Genomic DNA, 22,386 nt, shown 5'->3' on the forward strand with positions numbered 1-22,386 from the left:
CACAGCTCCCTGTCTGTCCTTGGCCTCAGTACAGTTTTGTGTTGCTACAGGTGCTGTGTTTTCTGTTGCCCTTCATTCCCTCCACTCTCTGTCCTCTAGGAAGTTTTGCCTCCTAATTTCCCTTCACTTCTCCCTCCTTCCCTGCCCTGTGCTGATTCTCTGGAGGGCATCAGATATAGTACTGAGTCCACAGGAAGTATGTAAAGTGGTTAATTCAAGATGACACTGTGAACATTGAGCATAAGTGTTCAGTGAACCTCTGATCCAAGGGGCATGATCATGAGCCACTCATCTGCCAGGCCACACTCACAGGTTTTAGGGGCTAAAGGACATTACCTCAGACTAGTGTAAGACTTTCCAGTACCATTGAAAATGGAGGAGAGGTGCGTTGTAGAGATCATTCAGCAGTGAAAAGCACTGGCTTCTGTTCCAGTGAACCCAGGCTTCGCTCCCAGCACCCACAGGATGACTTACAACTAACAGAAACTCAAGTCCTTGGGAATATTATTATACTCTATTCGGTCCTGTGTGCACACTGTATACATGCAGGCAAATACCTATGGATTTATGATAACAATAAAGGAGAGAGGTAGGACGAAGAAGAGTGTGTGGTAAGTAAATGTTATTGTTTCTGTAGGAACAAGGAGGGGTTCAGTGAAGTATACTTTCCCCAGCATGGTGAGGTTTTGGTCCTGTTCATTCCATAAACCAGTGTGTAACAAGTGATGAGCTGTACACGGAGCATCCTTAATATTCCTATTTTAATAGAGCCCGTGGCAGGACATTTTCTTTTTCACAAAATCAAAATCAAAATCAGTGTCTGCATATAATTGTGATTCGAGGCAGGCAATACAGGTTAGGGTCTTGGGATGCTGTAGTCTGGTCTTAGATTATATGGAATCTAAAATGAGCCTTTTTGAGTATCACATGCTCTAGAAATGTACTCTCTGGCCCAACCAAACCCACACACTTTCATGACTCCAAAATACTTGAAGTTTTCCTAGTGAGTAGCATCCAGTACAGTTGTCAAACAGTTGCAGGGAGGACTCTTTCCCAGTCTGGACCAGTGTTCCCAGACAAAACAGTGGGAAGTGGGATCCTGCCCATTTTCCTGGAGTCTGACCTGTCCCCTTTTGCTAAAGATGATTTCTTTGACTCCAGTAATCCTGAGTTTGAAGAAGTCAGCTATTTTAGTTGTGAGAGTGGTCTTATCCATCATTTGTGACTCTGTATGTAAACATTTCCTCCAGAACAAGTATTGTGCTGATTTACAGCACAAGCTATCCACACTCTCCTCACAGTAACCCTTGATAATGCCTTCTGTGTGTAGTGTGTGACAAACTCAGCAGCTAATTGTATGTATTTATGTGTGATGTAGGGTCAACCAGGGAACATCAGCACAACTACCTCTCCTCCTACTTTATCTGAATGCTTCCCTCTCTCCTCCCTTTCATTCCCTCCCCCTTTCTACCTTCAGGACTCCGAGATGTCTACCCATTCCTCCCCTTTATGAGAAGAGTCTTATTAAGTAGTGCCATCTATATAGCACATGCTGGGCTTGAATTTGCCATCTTCTTGCCTCATCCTGACTATGTCAGGATGCTTTACTGGAGGCCACTGCTACTGGAAAAACAAATTCTATTTTCACAGCATTAAAGTTGTTGATAGGACTGTGACAGAGTTTCAAGAAGGATTGTAGACTGTTGTCTTGGGACACAATTGAGACAAGGGTGGGGAATGGACCAGGAATCTGAGTTGCAGATACAGAACTTGTTTATTGGACATCAATAAGACCCAACTGGGGAGAAGGACAGAGCCACTGCCCCTACTACTAATCCACTAAACAGAACTGACAGGGTTCTGGAGTAACTGGCATTGCATAGATGCCATAATCACTGTGAAGGGGTTATCCAGCTGGCACTGAGAAGCTAAAGCGCTGCAAGATGCAGGTGAAGAAGGGGAAGAGCTCCATGCCGGCCAGAGGATCCCCCAGGCATGCTTGGCAGCCTGTATGTGGAAAAGGACTCAGTCAGACTGGGACCTGATTGGTGCTCCACCCTCCAAGGACCCCTGGGAAGAGACAGGAAGCCAGGTATCCCAGAGGTACCTGATGAGAATGACATGAAGGCCTTATGCTTCACAAAGTGGCCCTGGGCATCCAGGAATTGTTCAGGATGGAAGTGGAGGGGTTTCTCCCAGACAGTCTCATTCTTCAACACAGAGGACAGGTTGGGGATGAGGTTCATCCCCTGTCAGGATGAACATAATGTGAACATGGACATGGTGAGACTTACTAGACCCTAGTCACCAAGTTCACAGGCACAGCCTCTACCACACACACTGGATGCTGTCATATAAACTCACCACAGAAGCTTTCCAGCTTTCATTAATACTATGACATGGATATGTGATAAGTGACAGATGTACACCCTGTCACCGGTATTGTCAGTAGTGGCTGTTACAACAACTCCTGCCATATTTTACCATGTTTGCCTTCCTAGATTGGGATTTTTTTTAGTGTAATTTTTTTAAATTAGGTACTTTCTGCATTCACATCTCCAGTACTATCCCAAAAGTCCCCTACACACTCCCCCACCCACCAATTCCCACTTCCCAGTCCTAGCATTCCCCTGCACTGAGGCATATAAAGTCTGAATAACCAATGGGCCTCTCTTTCCACTGATGGCCGACCAGGCCATCCTCTGATACATATGCAGCTAGAGACACGAGCTCCGGGGGACACTGGTTAGTTCATATTGTTGTTCCACCCATAGGGTTGCAGATCCCCTCACCTCCTTGGGTACTCTTTCTAGCTCTTCAATTAGGGGTCCTATGATCCATCCAATAGCTGACTGTGAGTATCCATTTCTGTGTTTGCCAGGCCTCAGCATAGTCTCACAAGAGACAGCTATATCAGGGTCCTTTCAGCAAAATCCCGCTAGTGTATGCAATGGTGTCAGCGTTTGGAAGCTGATTATGTGATGGAACCCAGGATATGGCAGTCTCTAGATGGTCCACCCCTTCGTCTCAGCTCCAAACTTCGTCTCTGCAACTCCCTCCATGGGCATCCCGCTCCCAATTCTAAGAAGGGGCAAAGTGTCCACACCCTGGTCTTCGTTCCTCCTGAGTCTCATGTGCTTTGCAAATTGTATCCTATATCTTGGGTATTCTAAGTTTCTGGGCTAATATCCACTTATCAGTGAGTACATACCATGTGAGTTCTTTTGTGATTAGGTTACCTTCACTCAGGATGATACTCTCCAGGTCCATCCATTTGCCTAGCAGCAAAATGTTGGGTCCTGTTTGTGTAACCAGTTTGTTAGTCTATGTCTTTTTATTGGGGAATTGAGTTCATTGATATTAAGAGATATTAAGGAGAAGTAATTGTTGCTTCCTATTATTTTTGTTGTTAGAGTTGGCATTCTGTTCGTGTGGCTGTCTACTTTTAGGTTTGTTGAAGGATTACTTTCTTGCTTTTTCTAAGGCGTGGTTTCTGTCCTTTTATTGTTTTTTTTTTTCTGTTATTATCCTTTGAAGGGCTGGATTCGTGGAAAGATAATGTGTGAATTTGGTTTTGTGATGGAATACTTTCGTTTCTCCATCTATGGTAATTGAAAGTTTGGCTGGTTATAGTAGCCTGGGCTGGCATTTGTGTTCTCTTAGTGTCTGTATAACATCTGTTCAGGATCTTCTGGCTTTCATAGTCTCTGGTGTAATTCTGATAGGCCTGCCTTTATATGTTACTTGACCTTTTTCCCTTACTGCTTTTAATATTCTATCTTTGTTTAGTGTATTTGTTGTTCTGATTATTATGTGTCAGGAGGAATTTCTTTTCTGGTCCAGTCTATTTGGAGTTCTATAAGCTTCTTGTATGTTCATGGGCATCTCTTTCTTTAGGTTTGGGAAGTTTTCTTCTATAATTTTGTTGAAGATATTTGCTGGCCCTTTCAGGTGAAAATCTTCATTCTCATCTACTCTTATTATTCGTAGTTTTGGTCTTCTCATTGTGTCCTGGATTTCCTGGATGTTTTGAGTTAGGATCTTTTTGCATTTTGCATTTTCTTTGATTGTTGTGCTGATGTTCTCTATGTAATCTTCTGCACCTGAGATTCTCTCTTCCATCTCTTGTATTCTGTTGCTGATGCTCGCATCTATGGTTCCAGATTTCTTTCCTAGGGTTTCTATCTACAGCGTTGCCTCACTTTGGGTTTTCTTTATTGTGTCTACTTCCCTTTTTAGGTCTAGTATTGTTTTGTTCATTTCCATCACCTGTTTGGATGTGCTTTCCTGTTCTTCTTTAAGGACTTCTGCCTATTTGGTTGCGTTTTCCTGTTTTTCTTTAAGGACTTGTAACTCTTTAGCAGTGTTCTCCTGTATTTCTTTAAGTGAGTTATTAAAGTCCTTCTTGATGTCCTCTACCATCTTCATGAGATATGCTTTTAAATTCAGGTCTAGGTTTTCGGGTGTGTTGGGGTGCCCAGGACTGGGTGAGGTGGGAGTGCTGCATTCTGATGATGGTGAGTGGTCTTGGTTTCTGTTAGTAAGATTCTTACATTTGCCTTTCGCCATCTGGTGATCTCTGGAGTTAGTTGTTATAGTTGTCTCTGGTTAGAGCTTGTTCCTCTCGTGATTCTGTTAGCCTCTATCAGCAGACCTGGGAGACTAGCTCTCTCCTGAGTTTCAGTGGTCTGAGCACTCTGCAGGCAAGCTCTCCTCTTGCAGGGAAGGTGCACAGATATCTGGTGTTCGGACCTGCCTCCTGGCAGAAGATGAAGGCCTGAAACAGGGCCTGTCCCAGAAGCTGTTAGCTTCTTTAGTCCACATTCTCACCTATGCAGACTAGTCTCAAAGGGATCCGGGAACCAAGATGGCTTCCCCAGGTGCTCTGGCATAGCCCTCCCGGACGGGGAGGACACCTGTCCTCAGGGAAGGTGCCTGGATGTCTGGAGCCCGAAACGGGGTCTGCCTCAGAAGCTGTCCTCTAGGGACCTTGGGGGTGTCCTCCAACTCCTTGCCCAGGTGACCTGGTGCTGGCGCCGACCGGAAGGGACTTGTGACTCTGGTCAGGCCGGGTTTACTGCTTCCCTAATACTGTCTCAGGTCCCGCGTGATTGGAATGGAACAGAAGTTGTGTTCCACTCACTGGTGGTCCTAAGATCGCATGGAGAGTCCTCTTGGGACCTTGGGGGTGTCTGCCAACTCCATGCCCAAAGTTAGATTGGGATTCTAAAGTACAGTTATTGCTCTTGTTTCTATTCCCATATTTACCCAGAAGTTGGTTCTGTTTAGTTGCGAATTGTGTTGCCTAAACTTCAGTATTCCATAATTGGGCAGATCAGGTCAGCAGGTAGCCTACAACACTGACTAGAAATTGGAGGGACCCTGGCTTACCTTAGGAATAAGAGAACCCAGCACTTTGATGTCAGGGGAAGTCCTGTGTGTCAAAGGTATTGCAATGATGTCTGCAAAGTGCTGCACCTCATGAATGACAACATTGGTGAAGGGCATGAGGACCTGGTCTGCCATCCCTGGATGCCACACCTGTGCTATGACCTTGTCGATATCCTGTTCCACTCAGCCTGGGAAGACAGCATCCCCTCAGTTAAGGAGACCCATTGTGGTGCCCCTTGTCCCTCCACTATGGCTATGTTAAGGGGTGGGTTCATGGGAGAAATATGGCCATCATCCTTACAGGAGTTTGGGTTAAGCCATTGCTGGGAGCCACACAAGTCCCAAGTAATCTTAAGAAATGTGCCTCTACCCTGCTCCTCTTTTTATTACAGCCCCAGTCAGGCTGACTCTGCACATGTGGATGCAGGATCATGAGCAGCAGGACCTAGGTCAGAGTGATTGAAGTGGTCATAATCCTAGCACCCTACTGGTCAAGGACAACCAGGTGTAGATTTGTTTCATTGAAGCTACTCTCAGGGTTCCCCTTTGCCTAGGACACAGCAGGACAGCAGACTCAGTGTAGAGACTGGAATGTCCCATAACACCCTCCTGATGACTCCAGGTGGTTACACTTTGGTGTCACTGGGCTATTCACAGCAAAATGGACACCAGATCCCATAGTCTTACTTTCTTCATCTTAGCCAGATAGGCATCAGTCAGGTCTCAAGGTGGCTTGTCAGGGTCCTAGGTCCTTTTGTGCTCAGTCAACATCTTATCCACTATGGTGAGAAATGTCTTTTGCACAGGGAAGGCTTTGTCAGCCAACCCTCGGATGTGCAGGAGAATTGAGAATGTGTTCAGAACCTGTAACAGCCATAGAATATACTAGGCCTTCTTGCTGCCTTTAACAAGTTGCATAAGTAAGAATTCTAGTAATAATATTCATTGTCAATCTCCTGGCTCCTATTCTTGTGGTTGACACTTCTAGAGATCTCCTTCCCAAATCTCCTGTCTATACCCTCCAGTGGGAAGATGATCAGCACAGAATTTGCTCTGCAGGCTGCCCTTGAGCCACCTACCTCAGGGATGAAGCCAATTTTCTTTTTCATGCTTTCTTTCAATACAGTTAGCATCTTGATTAAGTCAGGTTCTCCTTACTTGAAGCAATGGGCATAAATGAGAGCGGCAATCACATTGAACCCAGCTTTGTCCAGGAGGGGGAAAGGATTGAGGGGACTACCTGGGAGTGGAAATGCAAGTAAAAGTTAGGATATTGTTTCCATCTCCCTGTCCCCACTTGCCTTCCACACCCATCACCCAACAACCTGGGTGGCCAGCCTCCTCCATCACCCACTGCTTCAGTGATTTTTTGCCCAGGCCAAAGTTGCACAGGGTTGACACAGAGAATCACTTCTGCTCTTGCCACTCAAGCCCATAAGGTACAGGGACCACAACTGCAGGTACATCTGTAAGCAAGGATACCTGGCTGTGCCACCCTCTTCTCTCTTTATTTCTCTTCTCCTCTGGGATCAATGCTTCCTATAACCTCACTCTTCCCCCAAACACATCTCTTCTACCCTCCAGCATGCTAATGAGGCTCCACAATGGATTTCAGGGACTTTTTAAAATTTTTTATCTCCATTACCACCTTTATCATGCCATGTTCTTCCTTTGCTCATTGTCTCTCATGTGTAACTTTGATGCCATCTCTGCCCCCACCCTGTATTTTGCCTTTAGCTTTGGGTCCACAGCCTATGTGTTGAAAGATGGGTATTTCAGGTCAGTCAGTGGTGTCCTCTCCTGCCACGGACTAGACTCAGTCAATCCCTCAACCCGTGGGAGAATCAGGGTTCTGGTACTCAAGTGGACAAGGAGTCAGCAGCGAGTGACAAACAGACATGAACACAAGAGAGTTTTGATCTGAATGTAATTTCTCAAAGAGAGCATCAGACTTATAATACCGAAGAAAATAAGGAAGTTAGGTGACACATCAGCCAAGGCACATTGAGGTTACCTGATGCTTAATGACTCTTTACACAAATCAAAAGAATGCATATGTAAAGACTGGCAGGAACTAGGCAATGAAACAACTGAGACAAAGTCAGCTCTATCTAAGGTCAGCTATATTCTTAGAAGCCAGGTGTGAGGTCGTTATGCTCCTAGGGCAAGGGCTTTTGTGCCCAAGCCATAGTTCTAATTCTGATTTATTGTTTAACCCACCCCCATCCAGCTCTTAGTAAATACTTAACTATGCTATTCCTCTGGGCTAGTGAAAGTATGTGCTAGGGAGTTCCACTCTAGCTAACCTTCTCATGAATAATGCAATACCCTAGTTCCTCCTAAAACCACAGCCGGATCTTCTTCCTATACCATTGTAAATTCCTACATAAGGGAGTGACTTGGCTGTTATTCTAAGTGATTTTGTGGGGAGCTTTCTTCTATTAAGTAATGTAGTCTTCCATACATAACTATAAGAAGGATTCTAAATTTACTTTGTTAAGCTTTCCCTGAAATTTCTAACTCTATGTAGTAGATAGTAATGCCTGATTTATTTCACTATCTCTCTTTCAATACTGGAGGCAATTCGTCTGAATAGGTAACATTCTTACTAAATTCCAAACCCAGGGTCAGTTCAAGGACTGCCTAGGACATTGGTGAAGGCCAGGAAGCAAAGTTCAACCTCATTTAGGTATTTGTCAAATCATTCCTTGGAGGCACCTATAATAAAACTATACTGAAAGAAAGCACACAGGACCATTCACCAACTATTGCAAGGACAAATCTGAAATACATCTGTTTATGGGGCACCATAAACTTTCCAGGAGACAAGTTTCTGTGAACCTTTATGTCTCAGGACTGTGGCCAGGCTTTTGGGCCTGCTACACAGTTTTTACTGGAGTGGATTTCACACTCTCCACAGGTCACCAGCACATCCTACAGTGCCTTTAGTCCATTGATCACAACCATGGACTTCTAGCCCATGTGGAGGCTGAACATGTTACCATAGTGATTTTGAAACTAAAGTAGAGCGACAGAGAACATAGGAAGTGGAGGTTGCCAAAGATCATGCAACTAAGCAAACATGTGCAAGATGTTGAGTGTTCACATGCGGGATCCAGTGTGTGTTTGTGTGTGTATATTAAAACAGGTTGGTCTGCATCCACATTCATGTGTGTGAATGTGTGTGTGTGTGTGTGTGTGTGTGTGTGTGTGTGTGTGTTCCTTGTTTGAACCTTGGTTCTCATATGTCCTGGAAAGATGCTCTTGACTGAGCTCCATCCACAGCCTGAGGATGCCTACCACTGTGGTACTTATGTTTTAAGTTCAGCAAATGAACACAGTAGATGTCACATCCCAAGTGTGACCTTGCAAGAGCCAGAAAACTGTCCTGAGGCCCCTTAGTATTTCATTACTCATGAAGAATCTCTGGTTCTTTGAGATGGGCAGTGAGGCCAGAGAGGACACAGCAGCAAGTGATTCAGGCAGGCATAGCCCCTCTCTCCACTCAGTGTCCTGACTGACATCCTACACTAAACCTCACACCATGGTAAGACTTAATCTTTGGCAAGACCATAAGGCACTTCTGACCTCTATGGCCACTGCTCTATCAAATCAACCTGAACTCTATTGTAGCATCCTGCTTCACCTCCTGGACTTTGACCTCCCAAATTATTGCCTTAAAAAGTTCCATTGGATGCCACAAAAAAACTTCATAAGTCTATCTCCTCTTGCAGGCCCAGATCGCTGTCTGACATATGGCTCAAGCCCCACTATATACTGATATGGACACCATAACCTTAGTTACCATCTACCACTAAGTCACTCACCTTGTACAAGCTGTATGGCATATTATCTAGGTCCACCTGTAGCAGGTTACCCAGAACAGGCCATGGTACAGGGCCTGGTGTGTAGAAAGAAGTCTAGCGCTGGCATAGGTGCATCAGGTCCACCAATAATATGAAGATGACTGTGAATATGGCCACAGACCACAGGCCAGTCTCAGTTAGCAGCTCCATCACAGCCCCACTGCTGCCCATGCTTCTTATAGATCAATAACCAACACACAATAAAACACCTAGGATCAGGAAGCCCCAAGCTTAGACCTTAACCTACCACCTTATAAAATAGTGCCAGGGTTGCCCTATGTCCTCTGCCTCTAGCCCCAATCCTGTGTTTTCTTTGGCTAAGGATAGGGTGGGGGCAGAGATGCTCAGTCCCTTCCGGGAGCTGAGCATGCTCATCTAAGCATGGTAGGAACATGGCCAGTAGACCTCTCCTTCAAGATTGATAATTTGATCGTTGTGTGCAAACAAACATCTTAAATGCCATGCTTGCAAAGCTTTGGGGGTTTGAGAACATTGTCTCAGAGAGGAATAAGATATCCTAGTTCTTCATGGAGCATTTTGTTGGGAGGACATGAGAGTTGACTGGCATCCAGTCAATGGCTTCTGTGGGTTTTTGAGCAGTGGTAGGCTGTCTCCTGAAGTTGAGGGAAAGAGGATAGAGCCCCTGGGGGCAAGAGAATGGCAACGAGGGAAGACATATAGATTCCCTGGGGGTAAATGAGGGTCATTGGCAGAAGGAAACTGGAGCATGTGCCATCTTCAGTACAGCTCTGTGGTCATCTAATTGATCAGGCAGCAAGACATATAACAAGGGATTTCTCAGATCCAGTCTGAGGGAGCTGAGAAATGACCTGATAATCTTGGGGGCCACTAAGTTGGGACAGGAACTTTCATATGCAGGCCTTTGTCTCTTATTCACCCTCTGTTTCTTGGTGGGTCAATCTCTCCTGGCAACAGTCTTCCACATGAATAGGTAGGGCAGCTTTCTCCTCATATGAGAGGCCTATGGTCAGAGCATGCAGCAAAGAGGAAAACAGAAAGATGACTCTGAGCCTTCTAAAAAAAAGACATTTGTGTGCTGGGCACTGCAGGGCACACCACACATGGCAGCTCACCATTCACTAGGGTCAGTGAAACCTCGGTCCCTGTCCTTGCTGGATCCAGACCTCTGAAGAGCAAAGGCTCAGAAGTCTCAGTGGAATCCACTCAGGCTTTGTCTGCTGCACATTCTGAGTGGCAGAAGTGAGGCAGGGGCTGAGCGGTGACCAACCATGTAGCACCACAGCAAGGACTACATATGGGTCTCCTCGTCTTTGCTGACCATGCCACCCCTGCTCTGACCACCTGTGTGTCACTGGAGCCTGGACGTGAGTCCATGCTTATTGCTAAACTGACCCCCCCCCATGTCTGCTTCCTCTTCCTGCCCATACTTCTTAGCTCTACCCAACCCAGTTCCTAAGAATGGTACCATAGATTGGATCAGAAACAAGGGACTTCTCAAGTCTCAAGTTGGCCTGAAAGGAGACCTGCATGGGAGTCAGGACACCAGAATGGATCATGGTCATTGGGGATTAGGGAGACAATTTGCTCAGGTCACTGATAGACTCAGGCTACTGAATTCCTCCTGCTTTGGTCCAGGATCCTTCCAGGGTAACTTCTAGTGCATGATGTTTAAACTTGTATGTCAGTGCTGGGACAACACATTTGGCCTCTCATCTCTATGTGTCTGTGTCATACATCACATTATCAAAGAAAAGCAGTGGTGCTGACAGTGTTCTGTCCCCAGTGGGGCATGGGCTGACTCAGTCTGGATTTTCCTGCATCAAGTAAGTGAGCCCTAATGAGATAATTTCACAGTCAGGTGAGGGATGTCACACTCTGTGTGCTGTAAGAGGTTTCTTCTCTGTCTCCACCCCTTGGGAGAGAACCTGGATGCTCTGCTAACCCTCTGCCTGCTGGCACTCTCTACTTCCCTTCATCCTCAGTCCATGTGCTCTCAGCCATGGTAACAACTGTGGTCTGTCAGGGTCAAGTGACATTAGAAAGACTGGGTTCTGGATATTCATGTCAGCAGCACAGGTGTGCCATGTCCACAACAGGAAGCTGGGACTGAGTCCGTGGCCTTCATTGGGCAGCAGTGCTCCCATGTTTTCAATTCTTTCCACACATGTCTACAGACAATTGATCTCTGTCCTTTGGATTCCACTGGAGGAGAACAGTTGGATCCTGGGCACATCTGCCATGTTTCCTTGAAATGATGATCAGCAGTGAGTTTCAGGGCCATTTCTATGTCTTCATACTCTCCCTAAGCATTCTGGGAAGTGTGATGTGACTCACTTGGATGATTGTGACTCTTGAGTGTTTCCTTAGGAAAGCTTAGTTTGAGCAAAGGGTGGCCAAGGTTAGTTAGGGTTGTTGATGCTTTCATCCTAGGATGGTTAATGTACTCCTCATGGTGTGAGAACAAAGGGAACTGTGATCCATTACCATGAGCTGGTACCTACGAAAACTCAAACCACAGAAACAACATTTGTAATGGTAAGCTTAGTATGTAATAAAATGTGAAGTATTGAGAATTAACCACATAGATAGTTCCTGGGCAAGCATTTTGTGAATTCCTAAAATGCACAAAAGGGGACTGCTAAGCAGGATCATGACATTGAACCATCCTCCATTTCCTCCTCCCATGCTGAAGAAGTAGTTGGGGTTTGTAGAACTGTTCTCAGATCCAAATAGACTTCTGTTTGCAAAGAAAATAGTTTGGTGGCCCAACCATCAAAGAACTAAAGCCAAACTGGGTTTTTATAATAGTTAAAAACATCCAAGTCAGAGGTCACTCTTTGGCTGCTGAGACGATTTGGTGGGTAAACACATGCCTCCCAGTCCAATAGTCTGATTTCTCAATCTTGGAGCCACATAGTTCTTCCACTCCTTCTGGTTGACCCCTCCTACATCAGAATACATGGGTAGCACACAACCCTACATACACCTCAGTATAAAATAAATAAATAAATAAATAACAAATAAATAAAACCCCAAACTTTTTTAACATGGTCACTGTTAAATGGGAGGAAGAGAAACAAATCATGGGAGGAAGATACTAATGGCACCCCAGAAGTCTGACAAGACAGTAAGAATCAGAAATTAAATTGTGTATCATATATGTGAAGCAAGCATGAGCCAAAGGTTTGCAAAGGCATTTGTGCCAAGTGAACAGACAAGCAGCCAACAATCACATAAACAATGCCCAGTGTCATTTATTATTAGGACAATGAAGCCACAACCACACTTTGTGGTTCTATCACAACAGCCCTGGAAACACAGAATTTCAGGAGCCTTGTGCATTCTTCATAGGATGTCAAACATGACTGAAAACTGTACAGGAATTCCTCAACAAAACTACTAAGGAGGCAATGACCCAGGAGTTCCCCTTTGAAAATACATACAGAGTCAAAGGACTCTCCGTGAAGTGTTATTCGACATCCATGTCCTAAGCTACATGGTTCACAAATGTCCAATGACAGAGAGACAAACAAAAAAAGGGACAGTAGTTGTCCCCCTTTTCCATGGTAGTAAACTCCAAGACCATTCCAAGATGGCTGATAGCACTGAACTACAAAACATACTGTGGCTTTTCCTGTGTGGCTTAAAGGAGTGGACATGTGTCTTAGTTAGGATTTTACTACTGTGAAGAGACACCATGAGCAAGGCAACTCTTATAAAGAACCACATTCAATTGGGGTTGCCTTACAGGTTCAGAGGTTTAGTCCATTATCATGAAGTTGGGAGCATAGTCGTGTCTGGGCAGGCATGGTGCAGGCAGAGCTGAGAGTTCTGCATCTTCATCTGAAGGCTCCTAGAAGAATACTGGATCCCAGTCAGCTAGGATGAGGGTCTTGATGCCCACTCTCACAGTAACACATGTACTCCAACAGGGACACACCTTTTAATAGTGCCACTCCCTGGGCCAAGCAAGTATATAACATTCTACTCCCTGTCCCCCATAGGCTTGTTCAAACATATGTCTATCAGGGCCATACCTCCAATAGCATAATGCAAAGTATAGTTAGTTCAACTTCAAGGGACCCATAGTCTATAGCAGTCCCAACAATGTTAAAAGTCCAAAATTCAAGGTCTCTTCTGAAATTCCTCCAATCACTTAACTGTAATACCCAAAGCAATACAAGAAACAAGCCAGTTAAAGTCCAAACACTGCATCTCCATGTCTGCTGTCAAAGCAGCCTTCAGATATTCAACTTCTTTTTCATCTTTGTTGACAGCAAAAAACTTCTTTTACCTACACTGGTTCCATTCCCTGTTAACAGCCTTTCTCAGCAGATAGCCCATGGCTCTGTCATTTCAAACATCTTGGGGTCTCCAAGGCAACTTCAATGCTATAACTTCTTGTTTCAGTGTCTGGATCCAGACATGATCTTCTGGGCTTCCCTAAAGAGCTGGTGTCACTTCTCCAGCTCTACCCTCTGTAGCACTCTAAGCACGGATTGATCCACTCCACTGCTGCTGCTGTTCTTGGTGATCAGCCCATGGTACTGGCATCTCCAATATGCTGAGGTATTCTGCAGCAAGTAAGCTTTATCAACAGCTCCCATAGATTCTCTTCATGGTGCCTAACCTCAAATCTGCATGACCCCTTCACTCCTAAACTGTTAACTGCAACTGAGGCTGCACCTACACTAATAGCCTTCTATGGCTTCTCACAGTACCAATACTCAGCTGCTCTTCATGACCCCTTCCTGCCTTCAAAACTGGTACCACTTTGGTGAGTCTTACACCTTATCAAGTATAGCTGCCAGTAGTAGTAGTAATAGTAGTAGGAACAATTGTGGCTGTTTAGCTGGAGCTAACAAATTATTGGTGAATAAGAAGAGAGAAGCATCAGTGAGATTAAATCTTGTAGGAATTGTTTTCTGAGAGCACAAAGAAGCTATGTTCCACAGATTGTGTGTGTGGACATCAGTCAGAACAATCTGTGATGATGGCTGGAGCCACTGCCCCTGCTAGTGAACCACTGCACAGAGCTGGTAGGGTGCTGGAGTAACTGGCATTGTATAGATGCCATAATCACTGGGAAGGGGCTGTCCATCAGGCACTGAGAAGCTAAAGCGCTGTAGGAGGCAGGTGAAGAAGAGGAAGAGCTCCATGCGGGCCAGGGGATTCCCCCAGGCATGATCTACACCCTGTGTGTAGAAGAGGGCTCAGTTAGTCTGGGACCTGATTGGTGATCCACCCTCCAATGCACCCTGGGGAAAGACAAGCAGGAAGGCACCCTAGATGCACCTGCTGAGAATGGCATGAAGGCCTCATGCTTCACAAAGTGGCCTTGGGCATCCAGGAAGTGTTCAAGATGAAAGCAGAGGGGCTTCTCCCAGACAGTCTCATCCTTCAGCAGGGAGGACAGGTTGGAGATGAGAGTCATCCTCTGGCATAAAGCACATTGTGTGAACATGAACAGGGTGAGTTTTACTAGACCCTTACTAGTCACGACATTCACAGGCACAGCCTGTTACCACACACGCTGGATGCTGTCATATAAACTCACCACAGAAGCTTCACAGCTTTCATTAATACTGTGACATGGAAATGTGATGGGACAGATGTACACACTGTGACCTGTATTTGTAGGTAGTGACTGTTACAACCACTCCTGCCATATTTTACCTTGCCTGCATTTCTAGCTAGGGATTCTAAAGTACAGTTATTGTTCTTGTTTCTATTCCCATACTTACCCAGGGGAAGTTGGTTCCCTTGAGTTGAGAATTGGAATGCCTATAATCTAGTCCTTCTTAACTGGGCAGATCAAGTCATCGGGTAGCTGGCAACAGTGACTAGACACTGGAGGGACCCAGACCTACCTTAGGGATAAGAAAGCCCCTCACTTCAATGTCACAAGAAGTCCTGTGTGGCAAAGTCATTGGGATGATATCTGCAAAGCGCTGCACCTCATGAATGACAGCATTGGTGAAGGGCATGCGGACCTGGTCTGCCATCTCTGGAAGCCACACATGCCCAATGACCTCATCAATTTCCTGTTGTACTTGGCCTGGAAGGACATTATCCCATCAGTTAAGATGCTTCAGGGGGTGCCCCTTGTCCATCCACTACCTCTCTGTTAAGGGCTGGATCCATGGGAGAAATAAGGCAACCATACTTACTACAGTCTGGGTTAACTCAATGCTGGGATCTACAAGTGTCCCAAGTAAGTTTAAGGAGTTTACCTCTACCCTCCTCCTCCTTTCTTGACAGCCCCAGCCAGGCTCACACTGCACATCCGGATGCAGGATCATAAGCAGCAGAGCCCAGGACAGTGTGATTGAGGTGGTCACAGTTGCAGCACCCAACAGGCCAAGGACAACCAGATGTAGATTTGCACCATAGAAGCTACTCTCAGGGTTTCCCTTTGCCTAGGACAGAGCAGGACAACAGAATCAGTGTAGAGGCTAGAGTGCCCCAATAATACCTACCCAATGACTTCAGGTGGTTACAATTTGGTTTCACTGGGTTAGTCAGTGCAATGGACACCAGATCTCACACTCTCTCACCTTCTCCACCTCAGCCAGAAAGGCATCAGTCAGGTCTTGAGGTGGCTGGTCCGGGTTCCAGGTCCTCTTGTGCTCAGTCACCAGCTTATCCACTATTGTGAGAAATGTCTTTTGCCCAGGGAAGACTTTGTCAGCCAACCCTGGGATGTGTAGGAGAATTGGGAATGTGTTCAGAACCTGTAACAGCCATAGAATGTTCTAGAACTTCCTCCCACCTTTAGTTTAAAGAGTTGAGTAAATAAGATTTCTAATAATAATAATAATAGTAGTTATTATTATTATTACTATTATTATTTCAATGTATGCACGATTTGATGAGTGCTATTGCAACAGCAAAGATGTTGTGGTCTGGGATAAACATACAGAGTCAGTTCTTACCTAACCACATGACTTTCATGAAAGTCAAACATCCTACTTGCCTGGCAAGCTCCTTTACCCTCTGACCATCTCTCTGGCTCCTGGGTACATGGGCTTAGTGTTGATCTCAGCCAGTCTTAGTTTCCAGCCTCTTCCATGATAGACACAGGCCCATTTTTTCCCACCCATCACCTGAGTCCTCCTTAGTTCTAGCCTTCAGGCTCTATCTACTGCATGGTGGACAAAAAAGTTTACTACCTGGAAAATCTCACAGATGTTCTATGTGGGCAGAGGGCCAGGGTCTCAGCTTGTAGAAGCCCTGACCTTGGTCAACTTCTCACTTCCTTTTGCTGTATGTCAATCTCCAGGCTCCTATTACTGTGGTGGACACTTCTAGATGTGTCCTTTCCAAATCTCTTGTCTACAGCCTTCTCTGGGAAAATGAACAGCATAGAAATTCTATAGAGGCTGCCCTTGAGGCTCCTACCTCTGGAAACAAGCCAATATTTTCTCCCATGTTCTCTTTCAATACTTTTAGCATCTTGATGAAGTCAGGGTCTCCATACTCTAAGCGATGAGCATAAATGAGAGACACAATCACATTGCACACGGCTTTGTCCAAGAGAGGGTAAGGATTGAGGGGACTCCCTGGGTGTGGAGATGCAAGGAAATTTCAGGATATTGGTGATATCTCCCTGCCCCCACTTGAACTACACACCCATCACTCACCAGCATGGGCAGTGAAGACATCACAGAGGTGTCCAACCTCTTCCATCACCCACTGCTCCAGTGATTTCTTGCCCAGGCTGAAGTTGCACAGGGTCGACGCAGAGAATCGCCTCTGCTCTCTTCACTCAGGCCCATAAGGAGCAAGGACCACACCTGCAGATACATCTGTGTAAAACCAAGGACACCAGGCTTTGGTGCCCTCTCCCACCTTCATTTCTCTTCTTCTTTGTCGGTGGACCCCATACCCCTTCCTCCAGTACATGTCTCTACCACCCTCCACCATGCTCAGGAGGCTCCACAATGGATTTCTGTTGCAAAGCTTAACTACATTAACACCTGCATCATGATCTGGCCTTCCTTTGCTCACTGTCCCCCTTGTCTGGCTTTGATGCCATCTCTGCCCCCACACAGCCTTTTGCCTTTAGCTTTTTGTCCATAGCCTAGGTGTGGAAAGATGGGCATTTCAGGGTGGTCAGCAATGTTTTCTCCACAGGTCACCAGTGCTTCCTGTACTGCCTTCAGTCTGTTGATCTCGAACATGTGGTTCCAGCCTATCTGCAGGCTGAACACATCACCATAGCGGTTGTGAAGCAGAAGTAGAGGGACAGAGCACATAGGAAGTAGTCGTCCCCACGTATCATAGAACCTGGCTCACTATGCAAACATGGGCAAGGTGTTGAACATGCACATATGGGTTCCAGTTTGTGTGTGTGTGTGTGTGTGTGTGTGTGTGTGTGTGTGTGAATGTTTGTGTGCATGCACATGGATGTGTGTGTGTAAACCTTCTTCCTCATATATCCAAGAAAAATGTTCATTCTTAAGCTCCATCCCCAGCCTGAGGATGCCTACCACTGTCTTATCTTTTAAGTTCAGCAAAGGAATCACAGTAGATGTGACCACCCAGTTGTTACATTGCCAGAGCCACAAAATTGTCCTGGGGACCCTTAGCATTTCATCACACATGAAGAAAATCTGTTTCCTCCAGATGGGCAATGTGGCCAGAGAGCACATAGTGGCAAGATCTTCAGCAGTAACATCTTCTCTCTCCACTCAGTGTTCTGGCTGACGTGGTGCATTAGACCTCCCAGCAGGCCAAGACCTCGGCTTTGACAGGATCATAAGGGACTTGGCACCTCTATGCCTGCTGTCCTCCCCAACTAGACTGAACCTTGTTGTCACATCCTGCTTCACCTCCTGGACCATAACCTCCAAAACTTTTGCCCGAGAAAGTCCCAGTGGCTGCCACCAAAAAATTGATAAGCCTGTTTCTTCTTGGGGGCCCAGATCCCTGTATGACTTGTTGCTTAACCCCCACTATGTGCTGCTAAGGACACCATAACATCAGTTACCATACTCCCCTACTATATTCACCTTGTACAAGCTGTATGGCATGTTATGTAGGTCCACCTGCAGCAGGTTACCCAGCACAGGCCATGGCACAGGGCCTGGTGGGTAGCGAGAAGTCCAGCGCTGGCGTCGGTGCATCAGGACCACTAGTAATATGAAGATGACTGTGAATATGGCCACAGGCCACAAGCCAGTCCCAGTCAGCAGCTCCATGACTGCCCCACTGCTGCCCAGGCTTCCCAGAGGCCAATGGACAACACTCAATACAACACCTAGGATCAAGAAGCCTTGAGCTTGCATCCTGAAACTATACAAGGAGTGCCAGGGTTGCCCTTTGTCCTCTGCCTCCAGCCCTAATCCTGTGTTTTGTTTGTCCAAGTGTAGGGAGGGGCCAGAGAGGATCAGTCCCTCTTTCGAGCTGAGCAAGTTGATTCTGCTCAGCTGAGCATGGTAGGTAAATGTCCAGTGGACCTCTGCTTCAAGGTGGATGATCTGATCATTGTGTGCAGAAAAATCATCTGGTATGGTACACATTCAAAGCTTTGGTGGCTTGATGACATGCCTAACAGAGAGATAAGACCTTCTAGTACTTTGTAGAGCAGGGTTTTTGTTTGTTTGTTTGTTTTTTGGCAGGACATGGGGGTTGACTGGCATTCAGTCAATGGCTTCTCTGGGTGTGTGAGCTGTCAGAGCTGTCTCCTGCATTAGCGGAAATGAGGCTGGAACCCCTATGGGTAAGGGAAGGGCATGGGGGAGAGCAGCTGGATTCCCTGTGGGTGAGTGAGGGCCACTGGGGGAAGGGAACTAGAGTATTTACAATCTTCACTACAGGTCTGTAGTCACTCAGTTGATCAGACAGGAAGATATAAAATGCCACATCTCTGAGATCCAGTCTGAGGAAGCTGAGAAATGGTCTGGGAATCTTGGTGGGCCTCTAAGTTGGTTCAGGTACTTGTCATATGCTGGCATCTGTCTCTTATTCACTCTCTGTTCCTTGGTGTGTCAATCTCTCCTGGCAACAGTCTTCCACATTAACATAGATAAGGCAGACTTCTCTTCAGGCCAAAGGCTATGGTCAGGATGGGTTGCATTGAAGAAAACAGAAAGATGGCTCCTGAGTCTTCCAACAAATGGTACTTGTGTGCTGGGCACTGCTGTGCCACAGCACATGCCAGCTCACCATTCACTAGGGTCAGCATAGGCTCAGTCCCTGTCCTTGTTGGATCCACACCTCTGAAGATCAAAGGCTCAGAAGTCCCAGTAGAATCTAGGTAGGATATCTCTGCTGCACCTTCTGTGTGGCAGAAGGGAGGCAGGGGCTGAATAGAGACCACACCATGCAACCCTACAGAAAGGACTACACACCACTCTCCTCCTCTCAGCTGTCCATACCTCCCCTGCACTGACCATGTCTGTATCACTGGAGCCTGTGGGTGACTCCATGTTTATTGCTGGCTTGAATACTCTAAGCCTGCTCTCTCTTCCTATCCATGATTCTTGGCCCTGCCCAATCAAGATTCATGTTTTGATAGAATGGCACCATATTTTGTGGCAGAGACAAGGGACTTTCCTGAGCCCCAATTTGTCTTGAAAGGAGACCTACATGTTAGACAGGACACTAGCCTGGATCATGATCAGACAGGGGACTAGGGAGACAACTTCCTCAGGTTACTGACAGACTCCGGCTGTTGGGTTCCTCCAGGTTGGCTCCAGGACCCTAGTAGAATAACTTCTGGTGCCAGATGATTAAACCTGCATGTCGGTCTGGGACAACACATTGGACTTCTCATCTCTTCCTGTCTGTGTCATACATGACATTATCTAAGATGAGCAGAGGTGCTGACTGTGTGCCATGTCCACAACAGGAAACTGGGACTGAGAACCTGGACATCAGTGGGCAGTAGGTCTCCCATGTTTCCAATTCTCTGCAGTCATGTGTACAGATAATTGATTGCTGTCCTTTGGACTCTCTGGAAGTGGACAGATGGAACATGGGAACATCTCTCCTGGACTCTGTCTTGTGCACTGTTTATTTCCCTTTTTTGCCTTTCAGTGAAATAATAACCAATGTGAGTTTAAGAGCCATCTCTAGGTATTTTTTCTTTTCATAAGCATTCTCAGAAGGGGGAGTTTACTCAGGATGATTCTGACTCTTGAGGGCTGTCTTGAGAAACCTGTGTTTGGACAATTGATGGCTGAGGTTGGCTAGCATTGGTTACACTTTCATCCCTGGACGTTCATTGTACCTCTCATGGTGTGAGGCCCCAGTGAGACTATGGTCCATTACCATGGTCAATTACTTAGGAAATTTCAAAGCACAGAATCAATGCCTCAGATTATTCACTTGGCATGAAATGCAATGCAAAGCATTGAGAATCAACCTCATAGATAATTCCTGGAGGAGTATTTTGTGTATTTCTAAAATGCACAGAAAGGGGACTGATGAGCAGGATCATGACACTGCACCAACCTCCATTCTAAATAAGTAGATGGGGTTTGTAAAACTGTTCTGCAATCCAAATAGACTTCCGGTCACAAAGAACATAGCCCAAGCATCCAAGAACTAAAGCCAAACTGGGTTTTCGTAATAGTTAAAGACATCCATGACACAGGTCACTGCCTGGCTGATGAAATGGCTTGGTGGGTAAACATTAGCCACCCATCCAAACAGTCTGAGTTTGAGCTTTTGGAGCCACACAGTAGAAGGTGTGTTTTAACTCCTTATGGTAGAAACAACTCCCTCTGCATACACACATGGCACACCCATCCACCTACACATATATAATAAATAAACAAATTAAACCAAATGTTCTTTAACAAGTTCGCTGTTAAAAGGGAAGAAGAGAAGCAATCCATGAGAGGAAGAACTAATGTCACTCCAAACATCTGACTAGACAGTAAAAGTCAGAAACAAAATTGTATATCAGACATCTGTAGGAAGTATGAGCCTAAGGCTTGCACAGACATTTCTGCAAAGTGAGCAGACAAGCAGCCAACAATCACATAAACAATGCCCACTGTCACTTATTATTAGGACAATGAGGCCACAACCTCACTTTGTGGTTTTATCAAAACAGCCCTGGAAGCACAGGCTTCCAGGGGGCAGATCCTGCAGAGCCTTGTGCATTCTTCAGAGAGTGTAAACCAGCACCAAGAACAACTGTACAGGAATTACTCAACAAAACTACTAATGATGATATCACCCAGGATTTCCATCTGAGAAAACATACACAAGGCAAATGAGGCTCCACAAAGGGTCATTGGACATTCATGCCAATAGCTACATGGTCCAGAATTGTCCAATGACAGATAAACAAACAAAAAGAGGGACTAGTGGTCCCCTAATTACATGGTACTAAGCTCCAAGACCATTCTAAGATGGGCAATAGAACTGAACTATAAACCATCCAGTGGCTTTTTTATGGTGCTGAAGGGAGTAGACTTGTGTCTCAGTTAGGGTTTTTCTGTTGTGAGCAGACACCATGACCAAGGCAACTCTTATAAAGAACCACATTTAATTGAGGCTGGCTTACAGCTTCAGAGGTTTAGTCTATTATCATCAAGGCAGGACTATGGCAGTGTCTGGGCAGGCATGGTGCAGGCAAAGCTGAGAGTTCCACATCTTCATCTGAAGGTTTCTAGAATACTGGCTCCCAGTAAGCTAGGATGAGGTCTTAAAGCCCACACTCACAGTGACACACCTACTCCAACAGGGCCACACCTTCTAATAGTGCCAGTCCCTTGGCCAAGTATATAAAACCATACCATCCCACTCCCTGGACCCCATAGGCTTTTTCAAACAAATGAGTCTTTCAGGGCCACACCTATATAAAAAAAACCATAATGCAAAATATATTAGGCCTACTTCAAAGGTCCCCAGAGTCTAAAGCAGTCTCAACAATGTAAGAAGTCCAAAGTTCAAAGTCTCTTCTGAGATTCATCCAATCACTTAACTGTAATCCCCAAGGCTAGACAGGAAAGTAGCTGGGCAAACTCCCAACATCTCCATGTCTCATGTCCAAGTGGTCTTCAGATCTCCAACTCCTTTTTCATCTTTGTTGACTGCAACAAACTTCTTTCTCCTTAGCTACTTCTACTCCGTGTTAGCAGCTCTACTCAGTAGATGGGCCATGGCTCTGGCATCTCGAACATCATGG

The 22,386-nt window shown here is 45.7% G+C and overlaps 1 protein-coding gene and 1 pseudogene across 1 annotated transcript; both read right to left on the reverse strand.

Moving 5' to 3' along the window:
- Positions 1-1,786: 1,786 nt before the first annotated feature.
- LOC110289001 lies at positions 1,787-12,969 on the reverse strand (annotated as a pseudogene).
- A 764-nt stretch (positions 12,970-13,733) lies between these two features.
- Positions 13,734-21,744, reverse strand: LOC110289000 (cytochrome P450 2D3-like). Its single transcript, XM_029473919.1, is given in 8 exon segments — positions 13,734-14,410; positions 14,412-14,434; positions 14,535-14,676; positions 15,110-15,297; positions 15,517-15,658; positions 15,797-15,973; positions 16,641-16,801; positions 16,883-21,744. Coding segments are annotated over 8 exon segments (1,035 nt in total). The 5' UTR covers positions 16,929-21,744; the 3' UTR covers positions 13,734-14,254.
- Positions 21,745-22,386: the final 642 nt, after the last annotated feature.

The sequence above is a fragment of the Mus caroli genome, unplaced genomic scaffold, assembly GCF_900094665.2.
Source record: "Mus caroli unplaced genomic scaffold, CAROLI_EIJ_v1.1 scaffold_9274_1, whole genome shotgun sequence".
NCBI lineage: Eukaryota > Metazoa > Chordata > Mammalia > Rodentia > Muridae > Mus > Mus caroli.